Genomic DNA, 16,051 nt, shown 5'->3' with positions numbered 1-16,051 from the left:
TTGTTCTTGTCTTTTGACATTTATGATATTCAGACTGGCACATCAGAAGAAAAGGTTGATTGAAGCCCAGGGGCTTAGTTACATGAAGCTCCATCTTTATGAAATGAAAGACCATTTTCCTATCATACTTATTTGTCAAACTGTTCCTCCATTGACAGGAGAGACAAACACTACTAAAAAACGTATTCTGTTGTCAGATTTATTCCAGGATTCTTACCTGCATTCATTTGCCTGCATCCCACTCATTACTAGTATTATTTATACAGCATTGCAGGTGTCCACAGGATAGCTTACAATCCAAGTAAGACATAACAGAGTAAGTAATAACAAATAACAGCAGTGATGGGGGAAAGAGGTGAGAAGGATTTAATGCCCTTGTCATTTATCTCAGGCTCTCCCATATCAAAGTACTTTCCCCATGAAGTCCTTCTGTGGATTCCAATGTATATTACTGTTGCTTGTGTTAATATTTTTTTCTATTAATTGACTGTCAGTCCATTACTGTTGCATTTTTGCCTTGTCTTGTTTTTCATTGCATATATTTTTTTTCTTTTTTTTTCCTTAAGAAAATTAAAAAGGAACAAAGGATTCATGCCAGCATTGAGGTTGAAATTTGGATTGCAGGGCCTTGTAATGTGGCATGCCAGGTTATGGGGGGAGAGCAAGGAGGATTACTGGAAGGTGTTCACACCACAGGAAGCCTCATCAGGGAAGAGAAAAAGATCCTATTCTCTTAAAAGGAATTGGCTGGGAAAATCCTAGCCAGAGAGGGAAGGCTGATATAAATATATAGGATCAAACTAACACAGCAAACTTTGAACTGAAGTAAGAACAGGATCAGGCCCTTAGGTACTTTCCATTAAGAATGACCTCTAGCCAAGGGGTTCATGTTCTCTACAGATGTCAGTTCAGCAAAGGGAAGATGTTCTATGTATGGCATTCAGACAGTGGTAAGACCATGCACAGAGATGCAGAACCATTCTGCTGACTCACCTGGCAGCTAGATTTGGTGGTTCATTTTAGCTCTAAATCAGGTGGTTAAAAGGTTGTATCTCTCTCTCAGGCAAGAGAGAACTAGACACTGGGACAGAGGAGTCATGCAGGAATAAACCTTAGGAACAGTTGTGCTCCGGAGGAAGTTGAGGCTTGTTATTTAAGTTAACAAACAAGGGAAACCTTAGGAAGCAGGTTTCAGAGCAGCAGCCGTGTTATTCTGTATCCACAAAAAGAAAAGGGGGACTTGTGGCACCTTAGAGACTAACAAATTTATTTGAGCATAAGCTTTCGTGAGCTACAGCTCACTTCATCGGATGCATTCAGAGGAAAATACAGTGGGGAGATCTATATACACAGAGAACATGAAACAATGGGTGTTACCATACACACTGTAATGAGAGTGATCAGGTAAGGTGAGCTATTACCGGGGTGGGGGGTGGAGGGGGGGAAGGGAACCTTTTGTGGTGATAATCAAGATGGGCCATTTCCAGCAGTTGACAAGAACGTCTGAGGAAAAGTGGGGGGGAAGGTGGGGAGGATAAACATGGGGAAATAGTTTTACTTTGTGTAATGACCCATCCACTCCCAGTCTTTACTCAAGCCTAAGTTAATTGTATCCAGTTTGCAAATTAATTCCAATTCAGCAGTCTCTCATTGGAGTCTGTTTTTGAAGCTTTTTTGTTGAAGGATAGCCACTCTTAGGTCTGTAATCGAGTGATCAAAGTGATTGAAGTGTTCTCCGACTGGTTTTTGAATGTTATAATTCTTGATATCTGATTTGTGTCCATTTTCCCACGTTTATCCCCCCCCCCCCCCCCCCCGCCCCGCTGTTCCTCATATGTTCTTGTCAACTGCTGGAAATGGCCCACCTTGATTATCACTACAAAAGGTTCTCTCCCCCCCCCCCCGCCGGCTCTCCCGCTGGTAACAGCTCACCTTACCTGATCACTCTCGTTACAGTGTGTATAGTAACATCCATTGTTTCATGTTTTCTGTGTATATAAATCTCCCCACTGTATATTCCACTGCATGCATCTGATGAAGTGAGCTGTAGCTCATGAAAGCTTATGCTCAAATAAATTTGTTAGTCTCTAAGGTGCCAAAAGTCCTCCTTTTCTTCTTAGGAAGCAGGTAAGTTTGGAGATTATCCAGGGTATGTGCTCTGCACTACCTGCTTAGAGGGATATCGCCAGTAATTTAAAAAGAAAGTCATGTAAATCCTTTGAGTTTTGCTTCTTCAGTCCATAAAGGATTCCAAACAATGGGGATGGATGGGTTGTGGAGTTTGACATCTCCTTCTGAATACAATCAACCTTCTGTCCACAGTCTAAGAGAATTCATGAGAAACTTGACAAGAAATACGATGCAACATTTGGGTCTGGATCCAGCCCCATCCTAACATAAAGTTCTAAGTATGGTTCTAAGTATGGTTCTGGGGTTTTGTTTCTACCCAATATTTTATTAGGGGTCTTCTGCAAAACCTGGATTCAGATCTGACTGACCACAATGGTCAGGGATGTTTGGATCTGGGCTTTTGCTTCAGGTCCATTTATAACTACACAGGTACAGAACAACAAATGCCAGGCTCAATAACTCATAGAGGCAGCTGGCTGAGCAAAGCCAGAGAAGGCAACTGAGCTATGGAACCATGTGTGAGCTTGGTAATAGTGGAGGAATGATTTGGCACGTGCTGCTTATCTGTGGTTCTGTTCAGAGTGATAATAGAGAAGCAAGAGGGAAGGAGGAGAAAAATAAAAAGCAAAAAAGAAATTAAAAGAAGAAAAATCTGTTTACAGAATCCTGTCCATCTAAAGGAAATAAAAATAAAGACACAATCTTCTCTCCGAGCCAAAATGGGCACGTTAATCTCAACGAGACTCAAATACGCTGGTGGTGGGTAATGGGTGGATGGGTAGACAGATGGCTAAACTACACTGATTTCAACTCATGGAACCTGGTGTTTAACTACCACAATGTCAGGCCGAGTTAGCGCCACATGATTATTTAGAATGTACATACCAATAGTGTTTAATGCAGAATAGAAATATCTGAGACAATGCTCTGAGACTGGCCACTTAATGAGGAATTTGAGGTGTTAGCTCAGAGATGGACTTGGGGCCCCAGTTCTGCCATGGAGAGTCATGTAGTGTCTGCTGAGGGATGGATAAAGAGTACATTGCTGCTTAATTAACAAGCAGAGCAGAATAGAGAATGAGCCACTCTCCTAAATTCCATTGCATTAACAAGCAAGAAAAGGAAAAAGCCAGAGCCCATTGGAGCATAGGGAGATGCTACGCAAGGAGGTGTCGGAGAGAAGGCTTTGGTTTCTTTGACCATGGGATGGTGTTCCATGAAGGAGGAGTGCTGGGCAGAGACGGGCTCCATCTTACGAAGAGAGGGAAGAACATCTTTGCCAGCAGGCTGGCTAACCTAGTGAGGAGGGCTTTAAACTAGGTTCACCGGGGGAAGGAGACCAAAGCCCTGAGGTAAGTGGGAAAGCGGGATACCGGGAGGAAGCACAGGCAGGAATGTCTGTGAGGGGAGGGCTCCTGCCTCATACTGGGAATGAGGGGCGATCAACAGGTTATCTCAAGTGCTTATATACAAATGCACAAAGCCTTGGAAACAAGCAGGGAGAACTGGAGGTCCTGGTGATGTCAAGGAATTATGACGTGATTGGAATAACAGAGACTTGGTGGGATAACTCACATGACTGGAGTACAGTCATGGATGGTTATAAACTGTTCAGGAAGGACAGGCAGGGCAGAAAAGGTGGGGGAGTAGCACTGTATGTAAGGGAGCAGTATGACTGCTCAGAGCTCCGGTACGAAACTGTGGAAAAACCTGAGTGTCTCTGGATTAAGTTTAGAAGTGTGTGCAACAAGAGTGATGTCATGGTGGGAGTCTGCTATAGACCACCGGACCAGGGGGATGAGGTGGATGAGGCTTTCTTCCGGCAACTCACGGAAGCTACTAGATCGCATGCCCTGATTCTCATGGGTGACTTTAATTTTCCTGATATCTGCTGGGAGAGCAATACAGCGGTGCATAGACAATCCAGGAAGTTTTTGGAAAGCGTAGGGGACAATTTCCTGGTGCAAGTGCTAGGGGAGCCAACTAGGGGGAGCGCTTTTCTTGACCTGCTGCTCACAAACCGGGTAGAATTAGTGGGGGAAGCAAAAGTGGATGGGAATCTGGGAGGCAGTGACCATGAGTTGGTTGAGTTCAGGATCCTGACGCAGGGAAGAAAGGTAAGCAGCAGGATACGGACCCTGGACTTCAGGAAAGCAGACTTTGACTCCCTCAGGGAACAGATGGCCAGGATCCCCTGGGGGACTAACATGAAAGGGAAGGGAGTCCAGGAGAGCTGGCTGTATTTCAAGGAATCCCTGTTGAGGTTACAGGGACAAACCATCCCGATGAGTCGAAAGAATAGTAAATATGGCAGGCGACCAGCTTGGCTTAATGGTGAAATCCTAGCGGATCTTAAACATAAAAAGAAGCTTACAAGAAGTGGAAGCTTGGACATATGACCAGGGAAGAGTATAAAAATATTGCTCGGGCATGTAGGAAAGATATCAGGAGGGCCAAATCGCACCTGGAGCTGCAGCTAGCAAGAGATGTCAAGAGTAACAAGAAGGGTTTCTTCAGGTATGTTGGCAACAAGAAGAAAGCCAAGGAAAGTGTGGGCCCCTTACTGAATGAGGGAGGCAAGCTAGTGACAGAGGATGTGGAAAAAGCTAATGTACTCAATGCTTTTTTTGCCTCTGTTTTCACTAACAAGGTCAGCTCCCAGACTGCTGTGCTGGGCAACACAAAATGGGGAAGAGATGGCCAGCCCTCTGTAGAGATAGAGGTGGTTAGGGACTATTTAGAAAAGCTGGACGTGCACAAGTCCATGGGGCCGGACGAATTGCATCCGAGAGTGCTGAGGGAATTGGCGGCTGTGATTGCAGAGCCCTTGGCCATTATCTTTGAAAACTCGTGGCGAACGGGGGAAGTCCCGGATGACTGGAAAAAGGCTAATGTAGTGCCCATCTTTAAAAAAGGGAAGAAGGAGGATCCTGGGAACTACAGGCCGGTCAGCCTCACCTCAGTCCCTGGAAAAATCATGGAGCAGGTCCTCAAAGAATCAATCCTGAAGCACTTAGAGGAGAGGAAAGTGATCAGGAACAGTCAGCATGGATTCACCAAGGGAAGGTCATGCCTGACTAATCTAATCGCCTTTTATGATGAGATTACTGGTTCTGTGGATGAAGGGAAAGCAGTGGATGTATTGTTTCTTGACTTTAGCAAAGCTTTTGACACGGTCTCCCACAGCATTCTTGTCAGCAAGTTAAGGAAGTATGGGCTGGATGAATGCACTATAAGGTGGGTAGAAAGCTGGCTAGATTGTCGGGCTCAACGGGTAGTGATCAATGGCTCCATGTCTAGTTGGCAGCCGGTGTCAAGTGGAGTGCCCCAGGGGTCGGTCCTGGGGCCCGTTTTGTTCAATATCTTCATAAATGATCTGGAGGATGGTGTGGATTGCACTCTCAGCAAATTTGCGGATGATACTAAACTGGGAGGAGTGGTAGATACGCTGGAGGGGAGGGATAGGATACAGAAGGACCTAGACAAATTGGAGGATTGGGCCAAAAGAAATCTAATGAGGTTCAATAAGGATAAATGCAGGGTCCTGCACTTAGGATGGAAGAATCCAATGCACCGCTACAGACTAGGGACCGAATGGCTCGGCAGCAGTTCTGCGGAAAAGGACCTAGGGGTGACAGTGGACGAGAAGCTGGATATGAGTCAGCAGTGTGCCCTTGTTGCCAAGAAGGCCAATGGCATTTTGGGTTGTATAAGTAGGGGCATAGCGAGCAGATCGAGGGACGTGATCGTTCCCCTCTATTCGACACTGGTGAGGCCTCATCTGGAGTACTGTGTCCAGTTTTGGGCCCCACACTACAGGAAGGATGTGGATAAATTGGAAAGAGTACAACGAAGGGCAACGAAAATGATTAGGGGTCTAGAGCACATGACTTATGAGGAGAGGCTGAGGGAGCTGGGATTGTTTAGTCTGCAGAAGAGAAGAATGAGGGGGGATTTGATAGCTGCTTTCAACTACCTGAAAGGGGGTTTCAAAGAGGATGGCTCTAGACTGTTCTCAATGGTAGCAGATGACAGAACGAGGAGTAATGGTCTCAAGTTGCAATGGGGGAGGTTTAGATTGGATATTAGGAAAAACTTTTTCACTAAGAGGGTGGTGAAACACTGGAATGCGTTACCTAGGGAGGTGGTAGAATCTCCTTCCTTAGAGGTTTTTAAGGTCAGGCTTGACAAAGCCCTAGCTGGGATGATTTAACTGGGACTTGGTCCTGCTTTGAGCAGGGGGTTGGACTAGATGACCTTCTGGGGTCCCTTCCAACCCTGATATTCTATGATTCTATGATTCTATGATAGGGCCCCATCCTGTCACGTGCCCAGATCCCTCAACTGCCCTGGAGTCAATAGGAACTGAATGCACTCCGCACCCAGCAGGCTTGCATATCACAGGCTCACACTCAATGGAACAGATTTAAATGGACATGGGTCATTAAAACCTGGAAGCTGATTTGGGCCTCGTGTTTCCAAAAATGCAAAGATATTTAAAACATAACAGCTACCTAGGCATTCAGCCAGTGAATGGTCACAGATGAAATTAATTCCATGCCAGCTTCACAGTAATGTGCTTACCTCACTTACCTTATTCTAAAATGTATAACCACTGTTCAATAACCAACATTAGAGTCTCTCTTTAGCTTGTAATTAAACATTAATCTAATTTGCCTGGAGATGACTGGAGCCTCCAAGCATTGATATAACAGCCAATGACTTTTCCCCAGTCCACGTATTCCACCTGCCTCTCTAGCCTTTTCTCTCTCTTCTCTATCCTGGGATCCTGGCTAGCCTGATTCTGCAAGGGGCATGAACTTCAGTGGGAGCTGAGGGCACCCAGCACTTGGTGGCAGGCTCAAACCCTGAATGAGTTACTCCAATGTCTGAATTTACTCCCCAAACTCTCCAAGTATCAATATCTGATCTCCTCCACTTCCCAAAAGGTCCCTCCTTTGGGCCTGACCCCAGTTTCCTAAGTGAAATTGTTTACTGATGGCTTATGTTATTCAGAATGGCAGCACATCAATACTCAGCGGTTAAGTTTGTCAGGTTTCCTGGGGCATTCTGAAAAACCATTTGCTACTGTAATTAGAACAACTACCCAAACTCTACTGTTGTATTGTGCTGAGCTGGGGAGAGCTGTTGGGCATATATTTATAGACGGGCTCTGATGGTTACACTGAAAGAATGGCTCAACCCATTTTCCTTGGCTTGGGAACCCTCAGAACAAAGCTGAGCAGTTCTGATTCCCTAAGGACATGCAGGCAGACAACACTGACAGCTGAGCAGAGAACATTGATGGCTGAGCTACAGAATTCACTATTCCTTTACAGATTGTTTTTAACAACAGTTCAGTGCATGTGATAAGCACTTTAATAGGTTACAAAAAAAAGCCCTACTGGGGCAGAATCCCACACTGGGCAAGGAGGCCTGATAAAGCCCTCCATACCACTTTCCACCCCCACTGGGGCTGCACTGGGCTTGGCAGGGGAGGGGCAGTAGATTGGGCCTCTGTACTATTAATGTCATGAACAGGCTGGTGGCATGGGCGTAACTATGGGACATAGGGCTTTGTGAATCCATTGGCCCCTATACCTCCCACAGATTATATGAAAGGGCTTCAGTTGCAACTGAGTCCATCAATTAGACAAGCAGCTGCAAAGGTAGGGGGCTACTCTGCCAATTCCTATTGTGGCCTTGGTTTAGCAGGATGGATATTGCCTCTCGAGCACAACCTCCCCAACACCCCATCTGGTTTTCACGCAGCTAACCTTCCCCAATCAGACTGGCAGGTTGTCAGAGCAGAGACAGTGGGAACTATTTCCAAATGGAGGAAGTTTAAAGCAATCATCCAATTCCATGCAAAGTCTTGGATTTCATGAAGGAACAAAACACTAACACAAGAAAGAGGAAAGCTCCAAGGATAATAGATTAGGCAATGCCGCCTCTACCTTATCTGGTTCCCATCGCTGTCCATCAGGAAGAACCAGTGGTACTTGACGAAGAGCGGGCTGCAATTGGTCATTTTGATGTAACGTACAACCTCAGAGTCATTCAAGATGCAGCCAAAATCCAAATCCTTAGTCTGAAAGTGGAGGTTTGGGAAGTGCACTTCACCCCGAAGGGTGACCTGGTCCTCATGAGGGTGTTCCAGATACCGGATAGTCAGGACCGCCTCTGCAACCCGGGTGTTCAAATCCTTTCTGTAGGAAGGGTCGAACCTGATGGAGAGATGCTGCTCCTCTCCAGTCTCTAGTGTCCTGGGCTGCATTGAGACAGACAGGGGTTAATCACCGTTGGACTGAACTTTACTGGTCCAATGGTGTGAAATGCACAAACGCACAATGACAAACCATGAAAAAAATACGGACATCTCAGCCCATCCATCTCTGAGCCTCATTATAGCATATCTAAGTGTCTGGCAGATCACCCCACAATGAGTCATGTTTCAGACCTTCTCAGAGTCACACACATTCCTCTGCATTGCATCAATCCAGTAGAAAGTAGTTTTGCTGAATTTTGAACCCCTCAAAGTTTTGACTAACCAGTACATTGCTGGGTTCATGTTGTACTTAGGAGATACTGAAAAAAAAGCAAACAGTACAGAGAGAAAAAAGCCAATGGAAGAAATAAAGACAGCATACTGTGAACTGGCTGTGATTTGTGTGTCACTATTGCTCCTGTATAAAACTGTATAAAATAAGAACTGCTCCTCTATGTTTCATAAGCCCTGTACTGTTAATAGTTATAGAGCATCTCCTTTAACTGAAGATAGTGCTAGGGGATGGTGCTTTTTGAGCAGGAGGATCTTAGGGCTAGCCCTGTTGTCACTATTAAGTGGCTACTGTTTGCAACAAATTGGTAACCACGAAGTCCTAAATACTAGGGGTAGTCCCCTATCACTAATACAGAACACAGGATTCTCTATGTTCCTGATTTTGTAAGTGAATAACCATCTGGGTGGGGGAGGGAAACATGAGTCAAGAAAAAAGGTCAGGAACTCAAACTAGTTCTGTCAAACCCCAGAATTAGTCTGAAGTTTGCAAAACCTCAACTCCAATGGTTTTGCCCAACCCAAACCGAGGATAACATTTCTTGCCAGGAAATGATGTGGCAATTTCATGCAATACCATGGCAAGTGTGATGAGTCAGCAGGCCTGATTCTGATTTCACCTGCATTGGTTTTACTTCAGTGTAACTCCATTGACATCAATGGAGTTGCTCGTCTTTTACATAGGCGTGTCAGAACACAAGGCGGCTGACTGAGGCAGGAGCAGATGCAGGCTGGAGCAGGGGCTGGAGCAAGGGCAGACTTCCAGAACTACTAGGCAAGGGGAGTGATACTGAGCACACTGGAGCAACTGCCTCCTTTGAGGAGCCTATACATCAGCCTTGGGATCATAGGCGCCAACTTCCTCTCTACCCGGGGGGTGCTCAACCCCCCCCGACCCATGCCCCCACTCCACCCCTTCCCGCAAGTCCCCACCCTGCCTTCCGACCCTTGCTCTGCCCCCAGCCCTGCCTGAACTCCACCCCTTCCCCAAGGCCACACCCCACCCCACCGGTGCCTATGCTTGGGATCACCTGGATGGGCTCTCGCCTGTGGATTGACTGACCCCTAGTTAAATGGCGTAGGTCTATCACAAGACCTTGTGATGTGGCATTGGCCCCACACAGGCCTGTAAGGGGTTAATAGAGCCCAGTGGAAACTGTGCGAGAAGCAGCCAATAGAAGAGGGGCTGCGAGGATCTGCCAGTTAGAGCCTGGCAGGCCCATATAAGAAGAGCCGCAGAACAGAGCAGGGTCAGTTACTCCCTGTAGTTCAAGGAGGGAGGACTGGGTGCCTGGCAGGCAGAAAGAAGCTAGCACTCTGGAGAGAGCAGTGCTGGACAGGAACAGTGGACATGTTATTCCTTGACTTTAGCAAAGCTTTTGATACGGTCTCCCACAGTATTCTTGCCAGCAAGTTAAAGAAGTATAGGCTGGATGAATTGGCTATAAGGTGGATAGAAAGCTGGCTAGATTGTCGGGCTCAATGGGTAGTGATCAATGGCTCCATGTCTAGTTGGCAGCCAGTATCAAGCAGACTGCCCCAAGGGTCGTCCTGGGGCCGGTCTTGTTCAATATCTTCATTAACGATCTGGAGGATGGCATGGACTGCACCCTCAGCAGTTTGCAGATGACACTAAACTGGGAGGAGTGGTAGATACGCTGGAGGGTAGGGATAGGATAGAGAGAGACCTAGACAAATTAGAGGACTGGGCCAAAAGAAATCTGATGAGGTTCAACAAGGACAAGTGCAGAGTCCTGCACTTAGGACGGAAGAATCCCATGCACCACTACAGACTAGGGACCGAATGGCTAGGCAGCAGTTCTGCAGAAAAGTACCTAGGGGTTACAGTGGACGAGAAACTGGATATGAGTCAACAGTGTGCCCTTGTTGCCAGGAAGACCAATGGCATTTTGGGATGTATAAGTAGGGGCACTGCCAGCAGATCGAGGGACGTGATCGTTCCCCTCTATTCGACATTGGTGAGGCCTCATCTGGAGTACTGTGTCCAGTTTTGGGCCCCACACTATAAGAAGGATGTGAAAAAATTGGAAAACATCCAGTGGAGGACAACAAAAATAATTAGGGGACTGGAACACATGACTTATGAGGAGAGGCTGAGGGAACTAGGATTGTTTAGTCTGCGGAGAGAGGAATGGGGGGGATTTGATGGCTGCTTTCAACTACCTGAAAGGGGATTCCAAATAGGATGGATCTAGACTGTTCTCAGTGGTAGCAGATGACAGAACAAGGAGTAATGGTCTCAAGTTGCAGTCGGGGAGGTTTAGGTTGGATATTAGGAAAAACTTTTTCACTAGGAGGGTGGTGAAGCACTGAAATGCATTACCTAGGAAGGTGATGGAATCTCCTTCCTTTGAGGTTTTTAAGGTCAGGCTTGACAAAGCCCTGGCTGGGATGATTTCGTTGGTGTTGGATCATGCTTTGAGCAGGGGGTTGGACTAGATGACCTCCTGAGGTCCTTCCAACCCTGATATTCTATGATTCTATGAGTGAGAGGGAGCCCCTGTCTGGCTGCTAGGACTGGCATGCTGAGGCCCTGAGGGAAGGGCGAAGAAAGTTCTGGGGCTGTGGGGACGTGGCCCAGGATATGTACTGAGAAGTTGGAGAGGATGCAGCACGTGGCTGCCATCTACAAGGTCCCTGGGTCGGGACCTGGAGTAGTGGGTGGGCCTGGGTCCCTGCTCCCACTTGCCACTGGGGAAGTGGCTGGACAGTTGACTGCAGGGCCCATGGAATGGGGGAGAACAGATTGTTACACAGCTGGAGGGCTCTGTCATGAAGAGGACGCCCTGGTCCTTGGAGAGATGTGGGTCCAGGAGTAGATATGACAGCGGGCAAGGCACTATTGGAAGAGGGTACATCAACCTGCAGAGCTAATCTCCAAGATGGCCAGCAGGAAGCACCAGCATGGTTAATGGAGCCCCATCACAGACTTGCTGATAATTGCCTCTGATGACTCATCACACCCTCTGGATCAGGGATGACTCGTCAGTCTTAAGCAAGCTCAGGCACAGGCTCAGATGTAACTCCAGCTTAAGCAGAGGCTCAGGGTCATCACAAGGTATCACTGAGAGCAGAATTCGGCCCAGTGTGCACAGCATCTTAGTAGGAGAGTCTAAGTCAGACTCTCCCTGGATCATCTCAGAAGAGGGGAGACCTGTCAGAAAGTTGCTGGAGGGAATGTTGTGTGTTCCCGTGAGTGAAACTGACCCCCATGAGAACAGAAGATGAGTTGCAGTGGGGAACGGTCTCCCTACTATGGGTAGATACAAAAGAACGAAGGCCCCTGCTGCCTATCCCCAAAAGAGGGCATTACTCTGCTGCTCCTCAATCCTCCCGGCCTTCAGAACAGCTACCTTAGACCAAGTGTATTTCAGAAGTGTGGGCATCGGATGATCCAATAGTTTGCTTTGCTTTCAGATTTAACTCAGACCAACAAACTGATGATCATATAGAATTAATCCCAGTGCTACCCTTTGGAACTCTACCTGCTCTTTGCTCCTCAGACACAAACACACCAAGGAGCCTTGCATGAAACCTATGGTCTGCTTACCTGAACCTCTGTTGGCAGTGTTTGCTGGTCTGCATCACAGAGGAAGAAGGGTGCTTGTAGGGACAGGAGAACGCTGAGTGGCAGGGAGGAGATGTTCTTTAAGATCAGAGGTTCATACTGTGAAGTCAGGACATCACTGGGGTGCTGTGTAGATGCAAAGCCATGTGAGAAAGCAAGAGAAACCCCAGGACAAGCACATGCCCACTATGACAACTGGGCTGCAGGCAGGCGACTGGGACTGGGGGGGGAGATTTCAACCCTCCGCCACAGCACGGCAGCTCATTTCTACAGCCTTTGTGGCATGAGCAAAGTCCAAAGATGCAAATCTTTGTGCGGACACGGCCGCGGTGGCTCTGTTAGGGTGGTGATAAAGCATTTTCTGTATGAAGCAGGGTGTAGCTTTGTGTTTCTACAATGTCACAAGAAAAAATAAGGATAAGGAAATAAAGCATAAAATTTTAAGTGCGAGTAATTAGCCATTGGAACAATTTACCCAGGGTCATGGTTGATTTTCTATCACTGACAATTTTAAAATCAAGATTGGGTGTTTTTCTACAAGGTCTGCTTTAGGAATTATTTTGGGAACGTTCTTGGGCATGTGGTATACAAGAGGTCAGACTAGATGATCACAATGGTCCCTTTCTGGCCTTGGTATCTATTATTCTTTCTCCTCATTTCTTCCTGGGTTCCTTTCCCCAATTTTCAAAATGTTCAAATTTGAAACTTAATCAAAATTCAAAAACCATTATGACCAGCTGTATAACTGGTCAAAGATTCAATTTTGTCAATTTCTCCCCTTCCCTCTCCCCTCCTTTTCTTTTAATTTTAAAATTTTCTCACATACCCAAAATTGGCAAAGTTTGAAAAATTTCAATCAACTCTATCACTATTAGTACTCTGCACTTTCTAGCCCTTTTCTCCCTCAAATGCATTTACCTTACAAACTATAACATATTTATTTGAGCATAAGCTTTCGTGAGCTACAGCTCACTTCATCGGATGCATTCAGTGGAAAATACAGTGGGGAGATTTATATATATAGAGAACATGAAACAATGGGTGTTACCATACACACTGTAACGAGAGTGATCACTTAAGGTGAGCTATTACCAGCAAGGTGGGGGGACAACGCACCTTTTGTAGTGATAATCAAGGTGGGCCATTTCCAGCAGGTGACAAGAATGTCTGAGGAACAGTGGGGGCGGGGGAGGGGATAAACATGGGGAAATAGTTTTACTTTGTGTAATGACGCATCCTCTCCCAGTTTCTATTCAAGCCTAAGTTAATTGTATCCAGTTTGCAAATTAATTCCAAATCAGCAGTCTCTCATTGGAGTCTGTTTTTGAAGTTTTTTTGTTGAAGTATTGCCACTTTTAGGTCAGTAATCGAGTGACCAGAGAGACTGAAGTGTTCTCCAACTGGTTTTTGAATGTTATAATTCTTGACATCTGATTTGAAGTCACCTACTACAGGACAGGCCCAACAAAGAAAATAACAGAACGCCACTAGCCATCACCTTCAGCCCCCAACTAAAACCTCTCCAATGCATCATCAAGGATCTACAACCTATCCTGAAGGACGACCCATCACTCTCACAGATCTTGGGAGACAGGCCAGTCCTTGCTTACAGACAGCCCCCCAACCTGAAGCAAATACTCACCAGCAACCACACACCACACAACAGAACCACTAATCCAGGAACCTATCCTTGCAACAAAGCCCATTGCCAACTCTGTCCACATATCTATTCAGGGGACACCATCATAGGGCCTAATCACATCAGCCACAATATCAGAGGCTCGTTCACCTGCGCATCTACCAATGTGATATATGCCATCATGTGCCAGCAATGCCCCTCTGCCATGTACATTAATCAAACTGGACAGTCTCTACATAAAAGAATAAATGGATGCAAATCAGACGTCAAATTAGAGGCACAAAGAAGTAAAATGACTTGACCAAGATCACAAAGGAAAGTGCAGTGGCAGTGTGGGTAACAGAACACAGGTTTCCTGGCTCCAAGTCCTACACTTTAACTAATAGACGGTGAATCTTTCTCAACCTCATTGGCACAAAGGGCTTTCATTCACAGAGTAAATCCTGCCAACCTTACTGATCTGAGTCCCATTAAAGTCACTGGGGCTACTTGCATGAGAAAGAAGCAAGAAAGAAAATGGTCCTGCATATGCACTAGGCTAGGATCCTGCATAGCTCAGGTGCAAAGTGTTTTCCGTCCTTTCTGCTATAAAGACAAAAAAAGAGTGGGCAGATTCTCAATCTAGCCTATTCGTTCTTGTTTAAACCTTGCATTTCTCTGAGGTTTATGATCAGTTTCTATAAAGTAGATGGTGTTTGGGAAACTAAATGTATTTATCTCAAGCAGTGATAGTGTCATTACAGCCAATAAATCAGAGAGTGTGGAACCAAACCGAATGCAGAGAGGCAGCTGGGACAACTGGATGGCACCAAATTAAACCTGAATGTTGAGTTCTAACAGCTCATTCGTATGGGCTCCAACAGTGGTTCTCAAACTGTGGGTTGAGACCCCAAAGTGGATCGTGACCCCATTTTAATGGGGTTGACAGGGCTGGCTTAGACTTGCTGGGCCTGAGGGCTTGGGCTTTGGCCTCCTGGCCTGGGGCCATGGGGCTTTGGCTTTGCACTCCCCAGCCGCGGGATGGCGGGGCTTTGGTGGGCTCAGACTTCTGTCCCCCCTCCTGGGGTCCTGTAGTAATTTTTGTTGTCAGAAGGGGGTTGAGCTGCAATGAAGTCTGAGAACCATTGGACTACATAACAGAACTGCAGTTCTGCAACATTGCTGGCTGTGGGGAATAGAGAACAGGGATGAACAAGCAGGAGTGGGGTGGGAAAATTGCTTCCCATCATCAGATATCCTGCAGGATAGGGGAAGAAGATGCAGGAATCTGGTTGCAGAGATGAGTGGGACTGAACTGCTTATGTATGAGAGTTACATTTCCTAACACAGCAGTTGCTTAAGAATGTCTACGAATCCTTATGAATACAGAAGGGAAAGCAATTGGCAAGAATGGAGATGCATTAACACAACAGTTCATATATCAATAGTGTGGAGAGCAGATTTGGACCTGAAGGGAAAGTAGGAAACTACAGTTTCTCTTGTCAACCTAATTTCAAGTACAGTGGGGCAGAACCTCAACTGGTATAAACTGTCATTGCTCCAGTGAAGGACTAGGAGTCTATCCTAGTCCTGGAAAGACCTGGTATAACAGACTGCTATATCATGACAACATTAGGTATAGTACTGGTACTTTTGAGTTTGTCATGACTACCCCAGTACAGATGGACTAATGGTAACCAAGGCACCTAGCTATACTGGTGGAAGGGAACAAAAAATAATCTCCACAACATTTTTAAAAAGTCTTTGAATCTTTCCTTAATCAGATGCACCGAGAGCTCACATAATGGGGTGGGGCAATGGTTTTACTGGCATTCATGTGTGATGATCTGGAACCCCGCTCGTGGCCTTGGCATTGCCAGCCATGGCACCATCCCATATGGAAGTTGATCAGTTCTTTATTACACAACACACTAACATGCGACTTGCCCAGTGGCCTTGGGAAGGAGTTGGGAGATGTAATTTCCAGCTCAAGGAAACACCCCCGCCCTACCTGGAATTGAGCTAGTGTGGCAAAAATAGAATTGGGGCCGCCATGGCTGGCCGCCCCAAGTATGATCCCAGGCAAGATGACAAGTAGATACTCAGGGCAGCGAACCCCTCCCACTGCTTGCACCACTGCAGCTGCACATCTATT

At 46.3% G+C, this 16,051-nt stretch overlaps 1 protein-coding gene across 4 annotated transcripts in view; it reads right to left on the bottom strand.

Moving 5' to 3' along the window:
* The window catches only part of HYDIN (HYDIN axonemal central pair apparatus protein), a 450,179-nt gene that overhangs the window by 185,496 nt on the left and 248,632 nt on the right, over window positions 1–16,051 (bottom strand). For all 4 annotated transcript variants that reach the window (XM_043494938.1, XM_038368829.2, XM_038368830.2 and 1 more), the window contains exons 22-23: window positions 12,261–12,404; window positions 8,088–8,401 (exon numbers count right to left, since the gene is read on the bottom strand). In XM_043494938.1, the coding sequence (XP_043350873.1) occupies window positions 8,088–8,401; window positions 12,261–12,404 (458 nt within the window). The remainder of the gene's footprint in view (window positions 1–8,087; window positions 8,402–12,260; window positions 12,405–16,051) is intronic.

Source organism: Dermochelys coriacea, chromosome 12 (genome assembly GCF_009764565.3).
Source record: "Dermochelys coriacea isolate rDerCor1 chromosome 12, rDerCor1.pri.v4, whole genome shotgun sequence".
Classification (NCBI taxonomy): domain Eukaryota; kingdom Metazoa; phylum Chordata; order Testudines; family Dermochelyidae; genus Dermochelys; species Dermochelys coriacea.
This window is presented reverse-complemented; position numbering and strand designations above follow the sequence as displayed.